Source organism: Culex quinquefasciatus, chromosome 3 (genome assembly GCF_015732765.1).
Source record: "Culex quinquefasciatus strain JHB chromosome 3, VPISU_Cqui_1.0_pri_paternal, whole genome shotgun sequence".
Lineage (NCBI taxonomy): Eukaryota > Metazoa > Arthropoda > Insecta > Diptera > Culicidae > Culex > Culex quinquefasciatus.
The window spans coordinates 144,557,193-144,583,855 of NC_051863.1; the positions used below are offsets into that span (position 1 = coordinate 144,557,193).

The 26,663-nt window shown below is 35.1% G+C and overlaps 1 protein-coding gene across 1 annotated transcript in view; it reads left to right on the forward strand.

Annotated features, from left to right (window-relative positions):
- The window catches only part of LOC6040611 (cyclin-dependent kinase 14), a 242,186-nt gene that overhangs the window by 67,693 nt on the left and 147,830 nt on the right, over positions 1–26,663 (forward strand). The window contains exon 2 of the mRNA XM_038259731.1: positions 3,366–3,443. Within this exon, the coding sequence (XP_038115659.1) occupies positions 3,366–3,443 (78 nt within the window). The remainder of the gene's footprint in view (positions 1–3,365; positions 3,444–26,663) is intronic.

Genomic DNA, 26,663 nt, shown 5'->3' on the forward strand with positions numbered 1-26,663 from the left:
AAAAGGCATCATTCACTCTTTTAGTTGATTTTCAATTATTTGTTCTCAAAAATTTAAAATTCGACGAAAAATAATTTTGGCAAAAAATAAATGTTTTGCGATGTTGCACATTGAAATTCACTAAAATTATTTTTTATTTTTCAATAAACCCGTTAACATTCAAAAAAGATTCTAAACGCAGAGGAATGCATTTTTAAAAGATTTCAGCTGATTGCACTTAAATTTCCTAAGAATTTAGATGTTTTCTGAAAAAAATATGTTTATGCCCCCTGATATTTCGACAAAATTTTTTTTAAAATGTCTAAGAACTTCAGAATTCCCGTAAAAAACCTTTTGTTTTGTCTTCTTCAAATCTTCAAAACATAACATTTTCAAATCGTATGAAAAAGATGGGTAAATCTACAGTCCTGACTTGATTATCCGAAGGTCATGACCAAAAAAAATGTTTTTAAAATATTTTTAATGTTCTTACTTTAAACATCAAATTCGAGTTCTGCGTCCCCAATTTAGTCGAATTTAAATGTCAGATAGCCTTTTAAATTGAAGAATGGATTTTTTTTTTTCCAATATGTTGAAATTGAAGGAAATTGAGGATTTAAAAATCCTAAATAATTTTAGAGTAGTTAACGGGTCATACTTAAAGCTCTACCATCAAAAATAAAACAACCGAAGTTCAAATTGAAAAATGAAATGAAAGAGCTGAAAATTTCACAGCAGTTTCTTCTTTTGGCATTGTGAATTGAAAAAAGAAGGAGATATCGTCAGTTGAAAAATGAGATGAAAACATATGGGCATTTAGGTAAAAAAAAATTTTTTCATAATTTTTAAACTTTTGGAGGTTTGATCAAGTCTTAAATTGAATTTTTGGATTTTTTTCATCTATTGGAAATTATTTTTCGCAGAGGTAGTGCTTTTCCTTCAAAACAATGTAATGTATTAGAAAAATGGTTTTAGCACATGAAAACGATGCACTTTATTAACAAATGTGTTTAGTCCCCGAGCATGGGTAAATAACAAGGGAAATGCATAATAATACCTTTCTCTGGTATCAATCCCATATTTTGGTATTCCTGGACCCTTGAAAATTTGTCTTAAGGATTATGCAAGAGCAAAATGTGGTATCATACCAATTTAAGGTATTGTTTTGATATTGCAAAATTGCAGAATTTGTCATTGGTCGAACACCACATTTTGGTATTCTTTTGGTATTACAGTATTTTATCAAATTCCTCTGAAACTATGGGAAAATTTTGACCAATTTTGACAAAATAATTAATTTTGCGCTAAAATGATGTCTCAAAGCGAATGCTTTCATTGAAACCCGGAAATTTCAAACTTGATTTTAAACATTTTTGATATACCCCCTACAGAAATGACTTGAAATTGTGGAAAATTTTCTCAGTCAGGATGGCACATTTTGGTATTATTTTGGTATTAAAATGTTTTATCAAATTCCTCTGAAACTATGGGAAAATTTTGACCAATTTTGACAAAATAATTAATTTTGCGCTAAAATGATGTCTCAAAGCGAATGCTTTCATTGAAAACCGGAAATTTCAAACTTGATTTTAAACATTTTGATATACCCCTACAGACATGACTTGAAATTGTGGAAAATTTTCGAAGTCAGGATGGCACATTTTGGTATTATTTTGGTATTGAAAGGTTTCATCAATTTTCTCTGAAACTATGGAATTTTTAAAAATTTTGGCGAGATAATTAATTTTGCGCTAAAATGACTTGAAACATAAAAATGTTAAAGCTGATTTTTTTGTGATATACTCACTAATATTTTTTTTCAAAAACGTTGAAATTTCTTTAAGTCGGGATAACCAAATACTTTGAAAAACGAGTCAATCAACAGATTATTGAATTTTGGTGAATTTCAATCCGGTTTCATTTTAATAATACTTATTTTTCAATCTTGTTATTTTTCAGAAGCTTCAAGAACTTCAAGCACAGGCCGTTCATCAATGACAAATGCATTCGGTGTGGTGAAGAATATCACTAAGAACAACATGGAATCATCAGGTGAGTAGATTTGGTTGTTGCATATGGATCATTTCCGTTTTTTCACAAACTGCAACTGCTGCACTAAAAATGGTATGAAAATACCAAATTTTGGTATTACTTGTGCAAATACCAGCGACCAAAATGTGCTCTTGGTTGCCCAGTAATAGATGGTAAAATACCATGAAATCATACCAAAACCATGTTTGTGGAAGACCACAGGAATACCAAAATCTGATTTTCCAAGGGCGCGGGAATACCTAAAAATAAAACCATGGCAATACCAAGTTTTGGTATTCAACCAATGTTCAAAAATCCAGAAGACCTCAACTTGGTATTGAAATGATTTTATTTTGTGGTATTATTTTACCTTTGGAATAACATGTTTTGGTATTGTTGTGCCCTTTCACATACAAGACTTTGGTATGATTTCATGGTATTTTACCATCTATTACTGGGCAACCAAGGGCACATTTTGGTCGCTGTTATTAGCCCAAGTAATACCAAATGTTGGTATTCCCGTGTTATTTACCCCTGCTCGGGTCATTCTGGATTGAAAATCAGATTGTATTTTAAATTGAATTTTGATATTTTTCATAGGTTTTTTTTTGTCCTGTAAAAATAATGCGAAAGTAAAAAAATACATATTTTCCAAATCCAACTTTCAATGATAGAATTGAAACGGTTTTTTTCGTGTACTAATTTTTTAACAGTCTGAAATCTGCGTGATCTTAATCACTTTTGACTACTTTAGCTTACTCACAGAAAAGTATTTTGTTGAAATAGCCTGTAGCCTGTTGATGAATATAATCAACAAACTTACATAACTTACCTGCTGAAAACGCTAAATCAATTTTAAAATTCCTTCACAAGGTACCGATTTATTTATTTATTTTGCATGATCAGCCCGGAAGTTTTTATGAAGACTTGCCTGGATAAACTAATTATGCAAAATGCCTTCTTTTGACATGCGGAATTCATCTCGCATCAGACGATTGGATAGATATTAAACATGGGAAGCAGTTTGAGAATTGCGTTTAATCCGTCGGCGTTTGAATTATATGACAGATCGTTATACATTTTGTGAGTGGAACAAATGCCAATAATAATGATGAAAATATAATCTTGCCTTGCCCAAATCATGCCAAGTTTTGCAAACTTTTAACAGAACTATTCCATCCACACACCTTATTCCAGACCCGATCTAAGCTCCTCGGGTTATTCAACCTAATTTAAAGAACCCAATAAAAACCGGCGCGCGCTGATGAATTCCGGCGCCAAACCCACCTTACACAATGGTGTGCCATATAATCAGCATTAACATTTTCATTTCCTTCTCTGTTTTTTTTTTCCAGGAGTAACAATGCGTGAGAAAAAAGGAGGTGCCCTGCAGAAGCTCAAAAAGCGACTATCGCACAGCTTCGGTCGATTATGTAAGTACAATTATCGTCCTCTTTTGCTACTGCGGTGGGGGTGCGGTTGGGGAAAACAAAACAAAACACAGTTTTTCCGTGGAGCTTTTTTTTTGGTTTGGCTTTGCTCGTTTTTGTTTCACTCCCAGGAGACTAATTTCCCTTTTATGGGAGATCGATAGAGTATAAATAGAGGGAGACGAAAAGTCGTTGAAAAAAAAACTAGACACCATCGTCCAAACAATGGAATAGAGTGGAAAAAATGTCGCTCTCGGGGAAACAATTACTGTTATAAAGCTCTTAATGACAGAACAAAATATCGATTAGTGTTTCGTTTGTGGAAAGTTGGAGCTTTCCGTCCGTTTCATCGACTATACATTTTTAATTGAGATTTTTGGTTGCATTCCATGTTGTCGCGATTGTTATTTGTAACAATTTTGCATTTTTTTCTCTTTGAAAGAACATTTAATTATTTTCCATCTACATGTTTGAACACGGTTTACCTTACAACCTACACGTTTTCCGCCGATGCACCTGTGTGTACACATGACTAACAGAGATGCACGTGATATGGTACCCTGCTGGTGCTGGGGGTGTAGTATTGTGGAAGCTTTCGCGATGTAGTCATGTCTCGCGTGTCGTTGGTGAAAAGCGACACAAACGTGGCACAATCTGTTCACGGTTGGAGTGGTTTTGTTGGTTTTAAGCTGGTGGGTGAGCTTTGATGGCTGTTGGTACCATCACCGTGATCGCGATTGGATGTGCCATGTATTGCCTACGTTGGGTATAATGATTTAATCTTGTCTGGTTTTATCAAAAATACATTGACATTCTGATTTGTCAAAGTTTATTTGCAATAGTGAAAATCTCGGGTGAGTTTTCAAAAAGCCGTAAGAGCCACCGTGACCTCCGACACTAATTTTCGTTTTTCTTCAAATTGCAACAACATTTAGGGTACTTGAAGAACGTGTAGATGAATAATCTCAAGCATTTTTGAAGTTGGTTTATGGTAAGTAGGTCGAATACTGATGCAAAAAGGGCTTTGTTTACCAATGGCTCTAATGGCTTATTGAAAATTCACCCGAGATTTGAAAGTGATATCTAATCTAATCTACCCTTCGTTACCAAAAAGTATCAGCATTTGTAGGGCACTAATCTAAATATCTTGTGAAACGAATTTTGTCAAATATTGATAGGGACGCAAAATTTATGTCCTTGAACGAAAAATCATGCCATGTCAACCAAACCTTCACGTTTATGATATTGCACACATCATTTTAATAAAAGAAGTTCTTCCTACATAATCGCTGATCGGAAGGCACACCGACGAAAAAAAAACATCTGGGAAGGGTAGGTACATCTTATGCAAGAAAAAATGTGTAACCCTATCTCTGAAAATGTGTAATTTTATCACTTTTCTGGTGTAATCCCTAGTAACATTTCAGGTTTTAAGTAGGCCATAAAAGCCTATTTAGGTTACATGATGGTTTTCAGAACCCTGATAAAACCTGGAAGTTTAAAAATGTTACTATGGATGTCACTTTTTCATTCTAAATTGAAGTAAAATTGCCACACAAAAGAGGTTACATTCGACCTTCCAAATTTACACATTTTTTCAATCTAAAGAAAAAAAATCTTCTTCATGAAAAATCTACTTTCCAGATTGTTGAGATCATTCTCTCATAGTTTACCTATAAAAATGTGTAAATTCACCACTATTCCAGGTAAATGGTTAAACCTTTGAAATTTACACATTTTTTACAGTGTATTTAGATAAATATTCTTGGCTAGTTAGGGGATTTTCTTCAACCACTTGTACAAAAGGGTGACAATAAAAATCCTGGCTTGATTCTTTAGGAAAATATAAGTAACTGTGCCAATTTTGAGCCAAATCGGCTAGTATTCGAGGGTCGCTATAGACCAGGGGTGACCAAAGTATGGCCCGCGGGCCAAACGTGGCCCGCGAGGTGATTTTTTGTGGCCCGCGGACCCATTTTGAATAATCATGTATAATGGCCCGATGATCACTTGTAAAGTGATTTTTTACTTTTTCAAAAGTAAGGTTTATTCTAAACATTTTTATGCTTATCTTTTTTTTGCTGATAAAAATACTAATGATTTATTAATGTTTTGATCCCTATTTTAGGACACAGTTTCAAAAGTTTCAATGTGAGTGAAACTAGTAAATATTCATCGAACATTTTTTGAAAATTCAGTCTTTCAGGATTAAGGCAGATTAAATGTTGAAATCGGAGGAGTAAGGCTGTTGCAAGTATTTTACATAGTTTTTTCGAGAACCCTCCCCTCCTCCCATTATTACAAATTGGCTCATGGGCAAATTTAATTCAATAAAAAAATTCAAAATATCGATAGAAATTGAAGTGCAATTAGCTGAAATCAATTAAAAATGCAATCCTTTGCGTTTAAAATCATTTTGAGCATGTTCTGGATCATAAAAAAATTCGATGAATAATTTTTTTTTTGCTAAAATGTTTACATTTACAATTCATCTTTACGGGTGCTTAAAACATTTTCTAAAAATTGTTTCATGGAATTGTTAAATTTCTTGCTCTCAAAGATTTCTTATTATTCACACGTAATTCAAAGATAAAATTACGATATTTAATTAGTCACACTTGATTTTAAGATAAAATTACGCCGATACTAAATTAGGCAGATTACATGTCACCGTTTTCAAAATATATAAAAAAAAAACTGTAAAATTTCACGGAGAGTACAAGTACATTCAGCTAAAAGCTTTTGTGTCTTTCATTATTTTTAATTAAAAAAATGTTGAAAAAATATCAGAAATTAAAAAAAAAACTTCTGCTGATAGATTTTTTTTCTAGTCTTATAAATTAAAATAACGTATTTTTTTATAAATATTTTATTTGGCCCGCAAGCTCATTTGAGCTTCAAATTTGGCCCGGCCTCCAAAAACTTTGAGCACCCCTGTATTACACCTTCAAATATAACTTCTTAAAATTTACACAATTTTCAAAGTTAAACGACAATCTTTTAATATAGACTATAGTTGATTTGACACACAATGCGATTCTCAAATTTTGTTTTTTTTTTTAACTCAGACGAAGAGGTGAAATCAATTTCTTCACGGAAAAAAAAGTGTTCCGGAAATCATGCAAATCGTACCATGAAATCGTGAATATCGCGATTTTGCTTTACGAATTTTTGAACTATGCATATTGGGCACGAATTATCCAGGAATCGTGAATAAATATGCATGACTTTCCATGGCCGATTTCACTCGTAAACGTGAATAATGTTCATGATTTCATGAAATAGATGCATGTAGTCGTGAAAAATATTCACGATTTTATGAATAAAAATTCATGATTACGGTCGAAAAAATATACATCGTGAATAAAAATTCATGATTTCATGCATAAAATTCATGAAATCGTGAATTTTTATGCATGAATTCGTGCACAAAATTCATGAGTTCTGGAATATTTTTATGATTTATTTTGAAGGCGTAAAAAATTCGAGATATCATGTATAAACTTCATGAAATCATGCATAAATTTCATGAATTCGTGATTTTTTTTTATGAATTCATGAATTTAATTCACGTTTACGAGTATATTCGGGCATGTCTAATCATGCATATTTATTCACGGCTACTGGTTTATTCGTGCCCAATATGCATAGTTCAAAAATTCGTAAAGTAAAACTCATAATATTCACGATTTCATGGTACGATTTTCACAATTTCCGAATTACTTTTTCTGTTCATTTACCATATTGTTCCACTGGGTGCAAATATCGGAATTGACAAGGAACCCTGTTTTGTGAAAAACGGAGGACATTTTATGTATTGCCAATGTACTCTGGCCCCACCTGGCCACTTTGGAACTGGTCACCGGTTCCCGGTGGTCACTGGGGACAATTTGGAATGTGCAAGGAACCCTGTCATGTGACATATCAAAATTCATGAAATTCAAATCTTTGGCCATTGTATGTGATGCCAATGTACTCTGATCCCACTTGGCCACTTTGGAACCGGTCACCGGTTACCGGTGGTCACTAGGGACATTTTGGAATGTGCAAGGAACCCTGTCTTGTGACATATCAAAATTCATGAAATTTAAAACTGTGGCCATTGTATGTGATGCCAATGTACTCTGGCCCCACTTGGCCACTTTGGAACCGGTCACCGCTTACCGGTGGTCACTGGGGACATTTTAGAATGTGCAAGGAACCCTGTCTTGTGACATATCAAAATTCATGAAATTTAAAACTATGGCCATTGTATGTGATGCCAATGTACTCTGGCCCCACTTGGCCACTTTGGAACCGGTCACCGGTTACCGGTGGTCACTAGGGACATTTTGGAATGTGCAAGGAACCCTGTCTTGTGACATATCAAAATTCATGAAATTTAAAACTGTGGTCATTGTATGTGATGCCAATGTACTCTGGCCCCACTTGGCCACTTTGGAACCGGTCACCGGTTACCGGTGGTCACTAGGGACATTTTGGAATGTGCAAGGAACCCTGTCTTGTGACATATCAAAATTCATGAAATTTAAAACTGTGGTCATTGTATGTGATGCCAATGTACTCTGGCCCCACTTGGCCACTTTGGAACTGGTCACCGGTTCCCGGTGGTCACTAGGGACATTTTGGAATGTGCAAGGAACCCTGTCTTGTAACATATCAAAAGTCATGAAATTTAAAACTGTGGCCATTGTATGTGATGCCAATGTACTCTGGCCCCACTTGGCCACTTTGGAACCGGTCACCGGTTACCGGTGGTCACTAGGGACATTTTGGAATGTGCAAGGAACCCTGTCTTGTGACATATCAAAATTCATGAAATTTAAAACTGTGGTCATTGTATGTGATGCCAATGTACTCTGGCCCCACTTGGCCACTTTGGAACTGGTCACCGGTTCCCGGTGGTCACTGGGGACATTTTGGAATGTGCAAGGAACCCTGTATTGTGACATATCAAAATTCATGAAATTTAAAACTGTGGCCATTGTATGTGATGCCAATGTACTCTGGCCCCACTTGGCCACTTTGGAACCGGTCACCGCTTACCGGTGGTCACTAGGGACATTTTGGAATGTGCAAGGAACCCTGTCTTGTGACATATCAAAATTCATGAAATTTAAAACTGTGGTCATTGTATGTGATGCCAATGTACTCTGGCCCCACTTGGCCACTTTGGAACCGGTCACCGGTTACCGGTGGTCACTAGGGACATTTTGGAATGTGCAAGGAACCCTGTCTTGTAACATATCAAAATTCATGAAATTTAAAACTATGGCCATTGTATGTGATGCCAATGTACTCTGGCCCCACTTGGCCACTTTGGAACCGGTCACCGGTTACCGGTGGTCACTAGGGACATTTTGGAATGTGCAAGGAACCCTGTCTTGTGACATATCAAAATTCATGAAATTTAAAACTGTGGTCATTGTATGTGATGCCAATGTACTCTGGCCCCACTTGGCCACTTTGGAACCGGTCACCGGTTACCGGTGGTCACTAGGGACATTTTGGAATGTGCAAGGAACCCTGTCTTGTGACATATCAAAATTCATGAAATTTAAAACTGTGGTCATTGTATGTGATGCCAATGTACTCTGGCCCCACTTGGCCACTTTGGAACCGGTCACCGGTTACCGGTGGTCACTGGGGACATTTTGGAATGTGCAAGGAACCCTGTCTTGTGACATATCAAAATTCATGAAATTTAAAACTGTGGCCATTGTATGTGATGCCAATGTACTCTGGCCCCACTTGGCCACTTTGGAACTGGTCACCGGTTCCCGGTGGTCACTGGGGACATTTTGGAATGTGCAAGGAACCCTGTATTGTGACATATCAAAATTCATGAAATTTAAAACTGTGGCCATTGTATCTGATGCCAATGTACTCTGGCCCCACTTGGCCACTTTGGAACTGGTCACCGGTTACCGGTGGTCACTGGGGACATTTTGGAATGTGCAAGGAACCCTGTCTTGTGACATATCAAAATTCATGAAATTTAAAACTGTGGCCATTGTATGTGATGCCAATGTACTCTGGCTCCATCTGGCCATCTTGGAACTGATTACCGGTCACTGCGGAAGAATTCTAAATTTACAAAGGTCCCAGTTATGTGATGTTCAAAAATGCCTTAAATAAATGAAAAATACAATCATAACTTTAGTAAAACCAACATTCAAAACTTGACTTGGGTACCGATCGTTTCTATACAAAAATACAACAAAAACTTTAATTAAATACAAAAAGACCTAAGGGATTTCATGTGCAGTCCAGACTCGATTGTCTGATTGTCTGAGTGCATAATAGAATAATCGATAATTCGTATAATTAAGCCATTATTTTTTTGTCTCATTAAGAACTCCAGTTACAATAAATGATTAATTACAATAATGGGATTTTTTTGTTAATGCAGATGATCAAACACTTTAATTTGACGAAAATAGATTCATAGAGAGTTGAATTGAAAATTTGAAAAATAAAAAAAACACCGAAATAAAATACTCAACATACTCAACAAATCTTAAAATCTTAAAATACTTCAAAAACTCAAACTATTCAAAATAGGCAAAATAAATTAAATACTTCAAAAACTCAAAATATTTGAAATACGCAAAATACATAAAATAAATAAAATGCTCAAAATGCTTAAAAAACTAAAAAAAAAAAATTTTGCATACTTTATTAAAGAGTTTTTAAGCCGAAAACTGGTTCAACTCTTAACTTAAAATAATTAAAATACTTGAAAACTTTAAAATACTTAAAATACTAAAAATACTAGAAATACTTAAAATACTTAAAATACTTTAAATACTTAAAATTCTTAAAATTTTTAAAATACTTAAAATACTTAAAATACTTAAAATACTTAAAATACTCAAAATACTTAAAATACTTAAAATACTTAAAATACTTAAAATACTTAAAATACTTAAAATACTTAAAATACTTAAAATACTTAAAAAACTTGAAATACCTAAAATACTTAAAATACTTAAAATACTTAAAAAACTTAAAATACTTAAAATACTTAAAATACATAAAATACTTAAAATACTAAAATCACTTAAAAAACTTAAAATACTTAAAATACTTAAAATACTTAAAATACTTAAAATACTTAAAATACTTAAATACTTAAAATACTTAAAATACTTAAAATACTTAAAATACTTAAAATACTTAAAATACTTAAAATACTTAAAATACTTAAAATACTTAAAATACTTAAAATACTTAAAATACTTAAAATACTTTAAATACTTAAAATAATTTCAATACTTTAAATACTTAAAATACTTAAAATACTTAAAATACTTAAAATACTTAAAATACTTAAAATACTTAAAATACTTAAAATACTTAAAATACTTAAAATACTTAAAATACTGTTTCCCTGATCTATTTAAAATTGCACGTCGCCGAATAAATCGATAAATACAATAACATTTAATTTTGAAAGTCCTTCCCATAGCATCGTTGCTCGGATGGCACGACGGCGGTAGATGTGAAAAATCGCGATTGAGGAATTGATAAGTCCTTCTCATAGCGTCGTAGCTCAGAAGGCAACGATTATGTTTCCTGATCTATTTAAAATTGCACGTCGCCGAATAAATCGATAAATACAATAACATTTAATTTTGAAAGTCCTTCCCATAGCATCGTTGCTCGGATGGCACGCCGGCGGTAAGATGTGAAAAGTCCTTCTTATAGCGTCGTAGCTCGGAAGGCAACGATTATGTTTCACTTTCTGGTCATATCATCTACCAAGATGAATCCTGACCTTCCCTTTCCTTCCCCTACTAACACAATTCCCCACTTCCCGTGATGCTTGAAGGAGATGCTGTGGATTCAACGGTCTCATGCGGTGTCAACAGGTATAGAGCGACAAACTCTGTGTCTGATGAGTCTGCAACTTCAACTATCGGACTAACATTCCTACCTTTGTTGAACTGCATCTCCTTGGGGGGGCGCCGGTATTGACTTGAAGCAGAGATCTTCAGGGGTTATACAGTGAGGATGATTAGCTCCCACTAATCATCTGTTGGTTCATTGTGTAACTTCAGCTGATCCGTCAATAACGGAGTAGCAGCTCATTGGCAGTCAACCATGCTCATGCTCATGCTCATGCTCAAAATACTTAAAATACTTAAAATACTTAAAATTCTTAAAAAACTTAAAATACTTAAAATACTTTAAATACTTAAAATACTTTAAATACTTAAAATACTTAAAATACTTAAAAAACTAGAAATACTTAAAATACTTAAAATACTTAAAACACTTAAAATACTTAAAATACTTAAAATACTTAAAATACTTAAAATACTTAAAATACTTGAAATACTTAAAATACTTAAAATACTTAAAATACATAAAATACTTAAAATACTTAAAATACTTAAAATACTTAAAATACTTAAAATACTTAAAATACTTAAAATACTTAAAATACTTAAAATACTTAAAATACTCAAAATACTTAAAATACTTAAAATACTTAAAATACTTAAAATACTTAAAATACTTAAAATACTTAAAATAATTACAATACTTTAAATACTTAAAATACTTAAAATACTTAAAATACTTAAAATACTTAAAATACTTAAAATACTTAAAATACTTAAAATACTTAAAATACTTAAAATACTTAAAATACTTAAAATACTTAAAATACTTAAAATACTTAAAATACTTATAATACTTAAAATACTTAAATAAATTAAAATACTTTAAATACATAAAATACTTTAAATACATAAAATACTCAAAATACTTCAAATACTTTAAATATGTTAAATACTTTAAAAGTTATTAGCTACAATATTAAAATTTTTAACATACTTAACATACTTTAAAGAACATCTTTCAAAGGCTTAAAAAACTTGAAATACTTAAAAATTTTAAAACCTGGAAAAAAAATTGAAATACTTAAAAACTTTAAAAACATAGAATATTAAAATACCTGAAAAAATTAAAATACTTAAAGTCACACCTTAAAAAAATGAATATTTCAAATACTTAAAATATTTGAAATACTTGAAATATTAAAATACCTAGAAAAAATTAAATGCTTAAAATTATTTAAATACTTAACAAATTTTAAACACTTCAATAATTTCAAATACTTGAAATGATTAAAAACTTTAAAAACATATAATATCAAAATACCTTAACAAATGAATATACTTAAAATCATTAGCATAGTAAAAATACTTCAAAAATAAATATTTCAAATACTTAACATATTTTTAAAATTTATACAATATTAAAATACCTAGAAAAAAATAAATGCTTAAAATTATTTAAATACTCAACAAACTTTAAACACTTTGAATATTTAAAATACTTGAAATACTTAAAAACTTTTAAAAGTCACAATATTTACATACCTGGAAAAATAAAAATACCTAAATTCATTAGCATATTTAACATACCTCAAAATAATAGTAATTCAAAAAACTTATTATACATTACAAAATTAAAGTACCTAAGAAAATATAATTGCTTAAAATGCTTAAAAAAGCTTATGCTTACAATATTAAAATCATTAAAATTATTAACATACTTTACCTGTCCCCATTTCTAGCTCAAAACAAATCGCCGAAATGTCACTCAGCGCATCCACGGGAACCAATAAAAACGGGATTTTTCGTTTCCAAAACCAAAACAAACCTCACAGTCTGTCACACGCGTAGAATGCCCCGACAATTGACAGAAAACCGAAATCCCTACGAGTCCGCGACCAAGAAACTGTCACACGCGGAGATAAAACACGGGAACAGTCTTATGGACCATGTTCCCTTTGATTCGGCAATCAAAACAAACACGCGAACCAACCGGGAACTGTTCTGTCTTTTGCAGATTGTCCTCACTCTTACATTGTTACTCCTCCTGCCGCTCGGTCCTCCTCCCGCGCTCGGTTCTCCTACTGCCACTCGGTCCTCCTCCTGCAGCTCGGTCCTCTTCCTGCTAGCCCTTGGCTCCGTTGCCATTTCCAACGGAACGGCCGCAGATCTTTTCCCGGTTCCGGTGGACAGCACCTCCAAATCCCGGGTCCGCAAATCACGGTCACTTTTACTGGCAAACACAACAGGACGCGACAAGTCACAACGCGATTGACTTCGTGGCTAATAAACACGCGGCTGAACTGGCAAGCGAAAAACAAACTTGACAGTTCGAGCGAAACTGTTCTTGATTGATCAAGATCACTCGTCATAAACATGGATACAAATTCATAAACCCATGAATGTTATGCACGAATTCATGCATTTTATTCATGAAAACATGTAAACTTTCATGAAATCATGAAAAACATGATTCATAAATTCGCGAATAAAATTTTACGACGTAAAATTTACGCATGCATAAATAATCGTAAAATCATGAATATTTTCATGAATTCATGAAGTTTAGTCATGACTTCATGAAAATCAGTCATGAAATCATGAATAGTGATATGCATGATTTCATGAAGGAAAATTCATGAATATTCGTAAAAATATTTTTGCCATGAATTAAATTCATAAATTCGTGCATTTTTATGCACGATTTCATGAATAAAATTCATGAAATCATGAAAGGTATCACGAAATCATGCACAAAATTATTCACGAATTCATGAATCGAAATTCACGATTTCTCGCACACTTTTTTTTCCGTGTTTGTAATAAAAAATCGAATATTATTTTTTGTCTGTTTCAGTGTGTTTCTCACCATTTCGTTCCCACACAGCTAAACAAGTAGTAATCCAGCTGCGTGTAAAAGGCCTGGATGTAAAATAAATATTGCATCATTTTATTGCAATTTTATGTGATTTTACACTCTGAAATATGTAACCCATCAGTATGGGAAACCTATTTGACCGAAATGTCAAGCGCATATATATATATATGTTTATCCTTTCCATTCTTCTTCGGGCTGATGGCCGAGTGGGCTAAGGCGTCAGTCCTTACTGTTGGTGCTAGGTTTGAATCCCGTCGGTTGCAACTTTTTTTTTGTTTGCGAAAATTGTACATGCAGTTAGTAATATTAAGTGTTTATTTTGCACATCACGCTTTCGCATGCGATTTTACAATCGGATTTTTTGCTGTGCAGCTAACTGGAATCAGCTTTATGTTAATCACATTTCTCTCGGATTTATCCCCACACTTTCCGGCCAGAATTTATTGACAGCTATCGCAACTTCTGCACCGGGAGCAATTATTCAAATGCACATCGAAACGTGACATTTCTCATCCATATTCATCACGCCGTGTGTGTCGGTTCGTTCCACGTTTGTGCGCAGCCCAAGGGTCACAACAACTCGTCAAACCCGGCTTCAAACTTCGCTTTGATGTTAGGCCCTAGAATGTGTGCGTGTTCCCCGGTGGCTATAACGGGGGTCAACCTCAAAACGATACTGATCCCAAAAAGCTTTTATCCCCCCCCCCCCCCGAAAAATGGCTTCATCCTATACACCTCCACGAAACGGGAAATAAAATTGTGCTTTCCGGTGAAAGCTTTTCCCACATATATTGGGTAAATTTAAATTTTCCTCCCTCACCCAAACCCCTTTTAAGGGAAAAGGCTCACTGGTTTGAAAACGACCGGTTGATGTGTGCTGTCGCCGGCGGATTTTCCGCAGCGCTCCCGGGGAGAAACCGCCCAAATAGCGGAAAACTATTCCAACTTTTTCCCACTGTATGCAAATTTAATGGCGGGATGAAGGCGACTCGTTTTCGGTGTGCGCGCCCGTTATATTGGCAGTTTGTGGGGTGTGCCCTCGGGTGTTGGTTTGATTTTCGAGAGAGAGTGGGGTTTATGTGACATTATGTTACCCCTTAAGTGGATTGATCTTATTAAGGGTATTCAAATTCCTGCTTTTTAGAACAGTTTTAATTTTTTCTAACCAAATTATCTACATGACAACAGCCTTCAACCTCGGGGCGCTCATTAGTGGAATATTTTACATTTAATGAACCAAACCCAGCAATTTTCCAATCAAATTCACAACCAACGTTCTGACAATTCTGACTGACTGGATCCATTGTGGACGGACACACCTCTCATTCACACAAATGCCAAAACAATCATCTGCGCAAAATCCACAATCAATCAAAACCGGGGAACTATGCTGCCTCGTCATGCTGCCGCGGCTTTGATTCTCGATGCAGTCATGCTCGTTGAAATTAGTCATGGATATCGAATTCAGCATTTGATCGAAATTAGGTTCGGCTTCATTAGTCAAGTTCGGTATCAATCATTAGCTGATAATTAAATTTGAAATATTTTTCGAATTTTTGCTTCAGATACTTAATTGGTCATGAAACGAACATTTTATGTTGTATACATATTTCAACACAGAAAACATTTGTTTTTCCTCAAAGTTGATGTTTATTTCCATCAACCAGCAATAAACAATCAAACATTGATGCTTTTGCATCACAGAATGCACTCTCTCGATGAAGCATGCACATCGAGATCAATAACCGCGAAACGTGTGTGAGTGTGTGGTTGCATGTGTTTATGTGTGGGATTGTGGTTCTCGTAATGAAAACCAATCCCCTTTGAAACATGCCTGGGCCACAATGCAAATAGCGATCGTAAATTTTGTTTGCACGTGTTTAGATTGGATTTGTGGGCGGTTTGCCCATGTTGATGCGTTTTTATTTTGAAATGGATTGGCTCATCTCTAATGAATTGTACTCAACCAGCAGTTTTCGAATGATGCTGCATTGGAGATACCACAACTTTGGTAGACTAGTGAGTAACCAAATTGGGTTGTTGTATTGCTGAAGGCTTATCTGTTTGTTTTTTTCACCGTTTTGATTTTTTTTTATGTGGCAAGCTACATAAGCTACAGGTCAAGGCTCTGATGAGTCAACTTTAGATGTCGAATGGAAATACATATGAGTCAATGTCCAATTTTACTCATAAAGTAATATTTTAATGTTACCCATAACTTAAAATTTTTAAGTTTAAATTTGGATCGTTTTCTGCAATTTTTTTTTGAACCGGTGCGTTTGGTACGGTATGTCAACGTATCCTTCCTCCCCTGTTGATTCTGAGAAATGTGATCCGTCCGGTAAACACAACGCAGTAGGGCTGGCAGCTTTAATTTTTGCAATTCATTTTCGGGTGTTCTCGGATGTACTGCAATTATTAATAATGACAAGAAAAGTGCTTGGGGCGTAATCTTATCACAAGACTTTCCAGCATGCTTTCATCGGACTGGCTGCGTTTGTGTTAGATTAGATTAGATTAGATTAGGATCGTTTTCTGCATTATTTTTTTGAAATATTCAAGGTTAACTTTTCAGGTTATTTTGAGCAACTTTGAGCAACAAAAAGTGTACAGTACATGCTGATTCATTTTGGTGCAGATATTCGTTAATCTGAATCAAATACAGAAAATTCAAGAATAATAATCAGATTTCTTTCAATGTGATGAACGATTTTAATTCCTTACATTCCTAGTAGGGGAATAGCAACTAATTCCAGCGTGCCTCTAATGTTGGCAGGTCAGAACTTTGACATTCAATTAAAGCTTATTAAAAGCGTTTTCAACTGAACTCGAGTGATAAATAGCTCAATAAGAAGTGAGCAAGCAAGTTTCTATCAAAAGTTGTGCAAAATTAGTTGTTTAAATAGTGAAAATCAGCAAATTGGATGGAGTAAGGAGCGAGTGCTTAACCTGCCAAACATATGAGAATTTACCCTACTTACAAGTTTTATTTAAAGTGATTGTGTTTGCTCAAGGGGGACAAGCTTTACTAGACTTGTGAATCGTAGACCGGTTCGGATGCTGGCGGATTTTCCTACGACGTAATTCCGGGTTGGTACGAAATTCCAACGAAAAATCTATTCTATCGATACAAATACCCCCCAAAACGGTGTTATACCTACTCCAAAATGTTTATTTAGCAATTCTATGGTAATATATTGACATTTAGTTGAATCAAAGTTTGCAAAATTAAGTTTAGATAAGTTTTATATAGAATTTCCAGAGTTATATAAACTTTTATACTAAGTAGTTAGTAAACTTTATATTCAATCAAAATTATTTTTTAAATCAGTCAAGGATGCCTATTTGGAATTGGAAGACTGGATTTATGGTGATTTTTCAACAAATAACATTATTTATGTTAATTTTTCGAAAGGTGTACAAACTTTTTTTGCACCTTTTTTATTTTCGTTATAGTATTTGTTATATAACTTTTTATAAAAATCATTTTTTCATGAGCTTTTTGTAGCAAAATGTTTGGCATGAGTTTCTGAACAAAACGTAGTACTAGGTTCCTGTGAAACTTGAAATTGTTTACATGTTTCATCACAAAATGTGCATAGTGCCCAAGGGGTGTAAATACTTTTTTTACATACTGTAAATATTAGTCGCAATTCTTTCAACATCATTTTTCGATGTTAAATCAAATTTTCAATCAAAAAGTACTTTAGTGAAATTTGGATAGCGCACCGTTTTCAAGTTTTAGCCATTTTTAAGTAACTTTTTTAAAAATAGTTGCAGTCATTCGTTTTTTTAAAATGAGTGCCCTTGTTGCTGAAAACAGTTATTTATATACAAAATAAAAACAAGAGTTGCACCCCTATCAATGTTTCATTCAATTTTTATTTTCTTGGAATATCGTTACAGAGAAACCTCTTTTTACGCGATGCATTACGTTTTTCTAATTTGTCGATCTCTCTGGAACGACGCAACATTTTTGCAATCTTTTAAAAGCAATTTTTAGGTTTTGTTCAGATCTGAGCAATTCCAGCCCAAAACAGGAATTTTTTAGGTACTTTTTTCTCGACCCTCTCCGATTTCAATGAAACTTTGTTGACATGTCATCCTAGGCATATATAAGCCATTTTTGTGTATATGGTGCCAGTAACACTCGATAATGACATTTTAGAAGGGCGTACGTGTTTTCAATATTTTTGTATTTCGTAATTTAAATATTGCTGTATCTCGAAAGCCGTTGCATCGTATCAAAAAGTGGTCAAAGACAAACTTGTAGGAAATTTGGCGGGCTTTCCGAAAAAAATACACTGAAAGAAAAATACACTCCACTTTTATGAGATTTTTTGATTTTTAAGTTTAAAAGTCAAATTTGAAGGTGAGCCCACGATTTTTTTTCGTTCAAATTTTTGTGAAAATAGCCTAAGATGTTACAAAACGACTCACGAAAAATGCAGGATGGAGCAACTCACCTAAAAAAATACAAAAATCATTTACTGAAACTGTTTTTTTGAAAAGTGCTCTAAACGTCAAAATTTTCAAAAACCGAACTCGAGAGTCGATTCTCCAGACAATTTTACATAAAAGTCTCCATATTGACCATTGTCTTAAGTCCAATCTTTGTGAAGTTACAGCGGTTTTAAAAATAAAAATGTTGAAAAAATAGGTTTTTTGATAGTTTTTGGCAATTTCTATATGACGGACTTGATTTTTCAGTTTCGAACATATTTTTACCGAAAAGCTCGTCCAATTTCCCATAAGTTAGCCTTTGACCACATTTCAATTGGATGTATGGGCTTACAGATATAAGCTAATTTATTATCCAGGTAACTTTACTACACTGAAAAAATGTTATGTTTGAATTATGAGCAATGTAATTTTAAACTTAAAAATCAAAAAATCTCATAAAAGTGGAGTGTATTTTTCTTTCAGTGTATTTTTTTCGGAAAGCCCGCCAAATTTCCTACAAGTTTGTCTTTGACCACTTTTTGATACGATGCAACGGCATCGAGATACAGCAATATTTAAATTACGAAATACAAAAATATTGAAAACACGTACGCCCTTCTAAAATGTCATTATCGAGTGTTACTGGCGCCATATACACAAAAATGGCTTATATATGCCTAGGATAACATGTCTACAAAGTTTCATTGAAATCGGAGAGGGTCGGGTACAACCGATTCCCTATTTGACATGGAATTGCTCATCTACAAAACGCTTTTTGAAGCTTGCAAGTCGCTTTTTAATGTTCCGAGATAAACGCGCTTTAATGTTTGACCTTGAATAAACAAAAACTAGAGCACGCAATGTAAACAATAACAAACACGTTCTGTTTGGTTCACCAATCTGTGCATTGCCCCGAAGTTTGGTTAAACTTGGATGCCGAAGTCCCGAGTTATAATTTCAAATGTTTACGATAGTCGAGCTTGTACGTGTGTCAAACGCGTTCTAACCTAAAATCCCTTTTGCCAGTTGTCGCATTTACAACAATTTTCAGGATGTGACAAGATAGCACGACAAGATTGAAACTTATTTGATATGAATAGGTTTTTTTTTTGGGTGGGTCTCGTGGCGCAGGGGTAGCGGCTTCGGCTGCCGATCCCGATGATGCTATGAGACGCGGGTTCGATTCCCGCCTTATCCACTGAGCTTCTATCGGATGGTGAAGTAAAACGTCGGTCCCGGTTTCTCCTGTCTCGTCAGAGGCGCTGGAGCAGAAATCCCACGTTAGTGGAAGGCCATGCCCCGGGGGGCGTAGTGCCAATAGTTTCGTTTTAGGTTTTTTTTCGGTTTTCATAGAATATTTCAGGATTGAAATCGAATTTTGGGGTCTTGAAGGACAAAAGGTGGGGGGCATTGTGAGCTGTACAAAATGGCGTTCTAAACCCAATTTGACCCAGAATGCACGTGCGACTAGATAGCACGATAGCGACGATTTGTAAACTGATTTAAAGGTGTTCTGTACACGGAGAAAAAAGAGTTCCCAAAATCGTGAACAAGCGTTCATGAAAATGGGAACCTCGAACAAAGTGTTCAAATCCCATGGTACGATTTTGAAAAACGTACCATGAAATTTGAACACTTTGTTCGTGGTTCCCATTTTCATGAACGCTTGTTCACGATTTTGGGAACTCTTTTTTCTCCGTGTACTATTTATTTTCTATTTAGCCGATTTGCGAGAATTTTTCACATCAAATTTTAAATTTGAAGGCCACGTAGTATATGCAGTGCATATTATGCACGCTCCTTAGATTATCACGATTAGAGAAACAAAAATGTAATGCTCAGTTGACAACGCTTTCTGCCAGAATATCAATCCCAAGATATGCATCACCAGACATGCTTCAGAAGTCTCGTTTTTGTAGATTGCTCCGCGCCACAGCAAACCGCGCAAGAGAGGGGGATACCATTATCCGAGGCTATTGGCTACTGCCCTTGAAAGGTCGTCGTTCCTTCCACCTTTTTTATGATTTCCTTGCCGCACCTTACACAACGACCAGTAGTCCGCGTATGCATGTGTGTATGGTTCGAGCCCATAAAATCACATAAAGGCAGCAAAAAAAAAATAATAACCCGAACACAATGCGCGAGATTTCGTCAAGAATCATAATCGTTTCCTGTTTGGTAGCTGTGGAGCACCCCTACTTTGCATATTATGCCCCCTCCCTCACATGAAGGGGTGTGTGTCACTTTACTCATCATGCGCGAACGATAAAAGGACACAAGCACCACACACTCGCTCCATCAGGACCGCTGAATTTTGGAAGGTTCAACGTCATAGTTCTGAGATTTTATCGCTGCAGATGGCACCAGACCAGACTTGGCGAGCCAAAAAAGTGCGGCAACTTCCGCCAACAGCAGCCGCACTCTAATGTTTAATATAACAAACAGATGAAACACACACAAACACACATAAGGTGGCAAACAAAACTCTGCTGAACCAACGAGAGAGTGCGAGTAAACACATGTATGCAAAATCATTCCAGCGTGGTGCGCGTTCGCTTAGTGTACACACAGGGTGGCGTACTATCAAACTTTTATGTTACAGCAGAAGCAGAGCAAGGCAGTTAAGGATAAGGTTAGCACAACTTGGTAACGAAAGTTTTTGCAATTTATTGTTTGTTTGACACAAAATAGCAAGACTGAACGATTGATATCTTTACGGCAAAATAGTAGTGATTTAACTGCGTGTAAAAGTTCATGATGTTAAATTTAATTTTGCAATTCTGCAACATTTTTTAAAGAAATTCTATGTAATGTTGCACGTAAAATATGTAGCCCATCAGTATGGAAAACTTACTTGTCCTGAATATCATCTTTAATTCCTTTGTTCTGATAGACGTGCAGGCTAAGGCGCAATTCTCTCTGTGTGTGATGGGTTTGAATCCCGCTGGCTTGGAAAAAAATCTATGTTTTTGTAGGGTACGTTATCCATTAGTGGACCCCTTTCCTATAGTGGACCCTCTGAAGGGTTTTTAATGGAAAATTCAATAAAATCACAATTTCAAGCGTGTTGTTGTCTACAAATCTTTTATTTGGCATGTTCAGCATCATTTAGAACAATGTTGATTGACATTGAATTGTCCTTTCACCAAAATAAGTGTTTTGATTTGGACATCTGAAATCAGCCATGGCCACTAGCATTTTCACAACAAAACTGCATTTATATTTTATGATTGAATTAACCATCTAATCATTTTTGACTGATTATTTAACTTCAGCAAGTCGAAGTAATGTAAGTTTAAGGATATTTACTAAAATAAAGCGAAGAAATGCAATTTTCTAGCAAAAATATGAGGGTCCAATATAGGACAACGAAAATCCAAACTTTTCCAAAGTGGACCCCTGTTAATTAAACCTTCAAAAATGATGAAAACGGTGTATTAAAGCAAAAGTTTCTCTAAAACATACAATAAATGCTTGTTGTTATCAAGTTAAACGCATATTTTTCAATTATGAGTATAAATATAGCTGTTTTCATGTTAAAAGTACCAATAATGCTGAAGCCGTAAGAATTTATAATTAATCAAAACTATAGTTAATTGTACTTAACTGAAGCACCATAATTGCAGTTTGAAATGATATTTTATAATAATAAATCAATAACAAAACTTTTTTCAATAAACATGCGTGGTTTTATCAGCAACTGTAAACAATTCTATTGTTTAGTATCGGTCAACCATTTATTTAATTAGTATGGAAAAAATGCATCAAGATTACTTTTTGCCTTTCTTACTAAAGAAAGGTATAGTGTTTGCTTTTGGCTCCGACGCCAAATCAAGCTTCGTTCCCAAATCATTTCTCGAGAATTATCATTCGAAAAATCTGCAAAAATCATGGACGATCGATTTTCGACGCCCGATCGATTGACAATGACAGAATTCGTCTACCTCAATATCCGAATTTTGGCGCTTAATTTACTGTAGAGCACGCGTGACGTCCGTGTGTGGTAAAACAGTGCTCAATTTTGTGGTAGGGGTTTCTCAGAGCCCACATTATGGATTTAAGCTCTCTTGGGCGCATTTGAAGGGGATGTGCTGAACCTGAACCAGTTCCATACCAAATTTGAATTTATCCATTTTTATGGGGACTCGGAGTGTGTTTTCACCAAATCAGGCGGTTTTCAAATGAAAATTCGGTCGAAAGTTGAAGTATTGAAATCGTTTATTTGTCCAAAAATTGCATTTTTCCAGCCCTACATCCTCCCAAATTTTCATCCATGTCGGTAATGTGGTTTTGATTTACAGCTTGTGGACTAATTCACTGTGAGGAAAACCCTAAAAAGGTAAAAGCCAATTTTCACCAAATGCCAAAACTATTCCTTTGGCATTTTATCTAATTTTTCTCCACATCATAATCTAGACCATACTCGATGTTCTGAAACAAATTTGACCTCATTTGGATTTACCGTTCAGATTTTAGAAAATTTCCATTTTTGCCTTTCTTACTAAAGAAAGGTATAGTGTTCTTTTGGCTCCGACGCCAAATCAAGCTTCGTTCCCAAATCATTTCTCGAGAAATATTCATTCGAAAAATCTGCAAAAATCATGGACGATTGATTTTCGACGCCCGATCGATTGACAATGACAGAATTCGTCTACCTCAATATCCGAATTTTGGCGCTTAATTTACTGTAGAGCACGCGTGACGTCCGTGTGTGGTAAAACAGTGCTCAATTTTGTGGTAGGGGTTTCTCAGAGCCCACATTATGGATTTAAGCTCTCTTGGGCGCATTTGAAAGGGGATGTGCTGAACCTGAACCAGTTCCATACCAAATTTGAATTTATCCATTTTTATGGGGACTCGGAGTGTGTTTTCACCAAATCAGGCGGTTTTCAAATGAAAATTCGGTCGAAAATTGAAGTATTGAAATCGTTTATTTGTCCAAAAATTGCATTTTCCAGCCCTACATCCTTCCAAATTTTCATCCATGTCGGTAATGTGGTTTTGATTTACAGCTTGTGGACTAATTCACTGTGAGGAAAAACCCTAAAAAGGTAAAGCCAATTTTCACCAAATGCCAAAACTATTCCTTTGGCATTTTATCTAATTTTTCTCCACATCATAATCTAGACCATACTCGATGTTCTGAAACAAATTTGACCTCATTTGGATTTACCGTTCAGATTTTAGAAAATTTCCATTTTTGCCTTTCTTACTAAAGAAAGGTATAGTGTTTGCTTTTGGCTCCGACGCCAAATCAAGCTTCGTTCCCAAATCATTTCTCGAGAAATATTCATTTGAAAAATCTGCAAAAAATTATGGACGATCGATTTTCGTCGCCTCGTCGACAAGTTGTCAAGTTGAGCTTCACATGCAGACGCGAGCAATGCTGGCGCGTGATGCTGGCGCGTATAGAGTTTTGATACTAGATTACCCCCTTTTAGTGCAAGTTGCTTTATCGATTGCTCGTTCATCACACATCGCCTATCATTATTTTCTATGCTAAGCTTCAGTTAACGCAAACTAGACGCAAGCAGCTATCTGTTCTGAAGCCTCATGCTCATTCTTTTGCCTTTCTTTTTTTTTTGCTCATTGTCTGATCGAACTCTGAGCGAACGAATTTCTGGGAAGCGTTCAAGCTTCCCATGTGCCAGTGACAACGCACATCGCGGGTTTGGTTTTCTAGCTTCGGTACTAGCCTTTTTGTGTATTAGTATTTTTGTTTATCGTACCAGCGCACCAAGGTGGTTTATTCGGTACGTTTGCGTTTGTCGTAGTGAAGTCCCACCGAGCGCTCAGTCGTTGTATGCTTCCCAATCCCAAAACGCCTAAATGCTTGCTTATTGAAAGCTCACAATTTTGCCTAACGCCTAAATGACAGTTTAGTGAATTACAGTAGGCGTTTCAAAGCTTTCAAGAACATTTATGCGGCTTTACCGTTACATCGTTGTTTACAACACGGCAAATTCTCAGGTGTTGAAACACTTTCTGCCAGTTATTTTGTAACCACTTTAACGCATTGGAGCAAGACGGAATTATTTTGTTTTCTCGTTAATTTTTAATATTTTGAAAAGTGCAAAAAAACACTCAGAGAATACGAACAATTTAGCGATATGCAGAAAACATTACGAACATCGCAAATTGTGAGCTAATTCTCTGTCTCAAAAACAATGTGTTCTGATTTAAAAAATCGAAAATGCTTGTGTGCGAGCACAGCTTACAACCGGCCATGGCAAATGGGGCAAAAACCAGCGCTTTTCAGTTATATGAAAAAATATGGTTGAGTTTCGAATTGTATTATGAATGGACCATTCTTTATATTGCTATTTCTTTGAAAAAAAATCAACTGCCGTTAACTTCCTTTTGTAAGAAAGGCTCTATCTCACCCCAGGTGGGATTAAATCGGGTTTTTTAAATTATTTTTATGTTTACAGTGGTTTTTGAGACGTTTTCTCTGATCTTTTTCGGAAATAAATGTGTTTAAATGTCTGTTTGGTTTTTGTTGTTTAAAGCCAAATTTGTTAACAAAAATATTTGTTTATGATGAAAAGTGAGCAAAATCCATCTTTTATTCATTATATCTATCATTAGACCTACACCATGCATCAAAACATCAAATATTGGTTAAATTTGGTATAAAAATAACAGTTTGCCTATAGTGGACCCGGGTCCACAATCGGATTATGGACCCGGGTCCACTATAGGAAAAAGGGGTCCACAACAGGCAAAAAAAAACTTTTTTCAATTGGCTATTTTCTGCTCAAAAACAAATAACTGATGAAACAAATAGTCAAAATTGTTCGAAAGACTTCAGTTTTCATTGTTTTGTACAAAGGGTTACGAAAAAGTGCTTAAAATATTGAAAATTCGTGAAAAATGTGCTTCGGCTCTACTAGGGGTCCACTAATGGTTAAAATACCCTATGTAAAAGGTTCTCGAATTAAAAAAAAATAGAGTAATAATTTGAAATTACATACAGCACCTCAGTTTGAACCTTCGTTTCATCATCCTGAATGTTACGTACTATCTTCCCTAGTTGTCAGTAGTATGCACTGCATGTTAGCTTTTTACTACCATTGCGAGGCGAAAAGATCCAACATATGTTCCTCTGTATGTGTGGCGTCACAGTGTGTGTGTGTGTGTTTGCGCGCTCTTGCTGATGGGATCCACCACATTCGCAGCGGCGGACGCAGCACAGATGCTCATTTCGGGGTTGGATCTTCATAAAAAAGAGTAATAATAAACATCCGTTGCCTGCCCGGACCGGCTTCGTTTCCGCACATGATTTGGATATTCTTTGGGCGACTTGTACAACAAAAAAAAAAAAACACTGCACTCTGCAAGTCAGCGAGAATGAGTTTGGCGGAGAAGACTGTGATGAGATCGTGCTGGATTGTTTCTGGTTTCCAGCAATCTGTTGCTGGCTTGGATTTTGGGTCTCTTGAAAAACTCACATATTCCAAGAGAGCAATTCTCGGAGATTTCGGTCATTAATTTTTGAAACTTTTTGGTGCCTTTGGTATGCCCAAAGAAGCCGCTTGCCATCATAAGTTTGTCCATACAAAAATAATATACATATAAAAATTCGAAAATCTGTATCTTTTGAAGGATTTTTTGATCGATTTGGTGTATTCGGCAAAGTTGTAGAAATTGATAAGGACTATACCGAAAAAAAGATACACGGTAAAATCAATTTTGGTGATTTTTATTTCACTTTCTCACTAAAACTAGATTTGCAAAAAAAAACACTATTTTCAATTTTAATGTTTAAGGGGACATCAAAAAGACATCACAACGTCTTTGCAGACTGAATACTAACATTAAACGGGACAAACATTGAACGAAAAGCTCCAGAATGATAAGGCGAGTATCGAACCCGCGCCCCATAGCAACTTGAGGATCGGCAGCCGACGGCGCTAACCACCGCGCCACGAGGCCCTCCGACATTGGCAAATGACAAATTTTCAGAAATTTCCAGAACGGGCAAAAATCTTTGATCGAGTTTTGAATTGTTGAATCAATTTTGATTTTCAAAAAATCGAGGTATTGGTCGCAAAA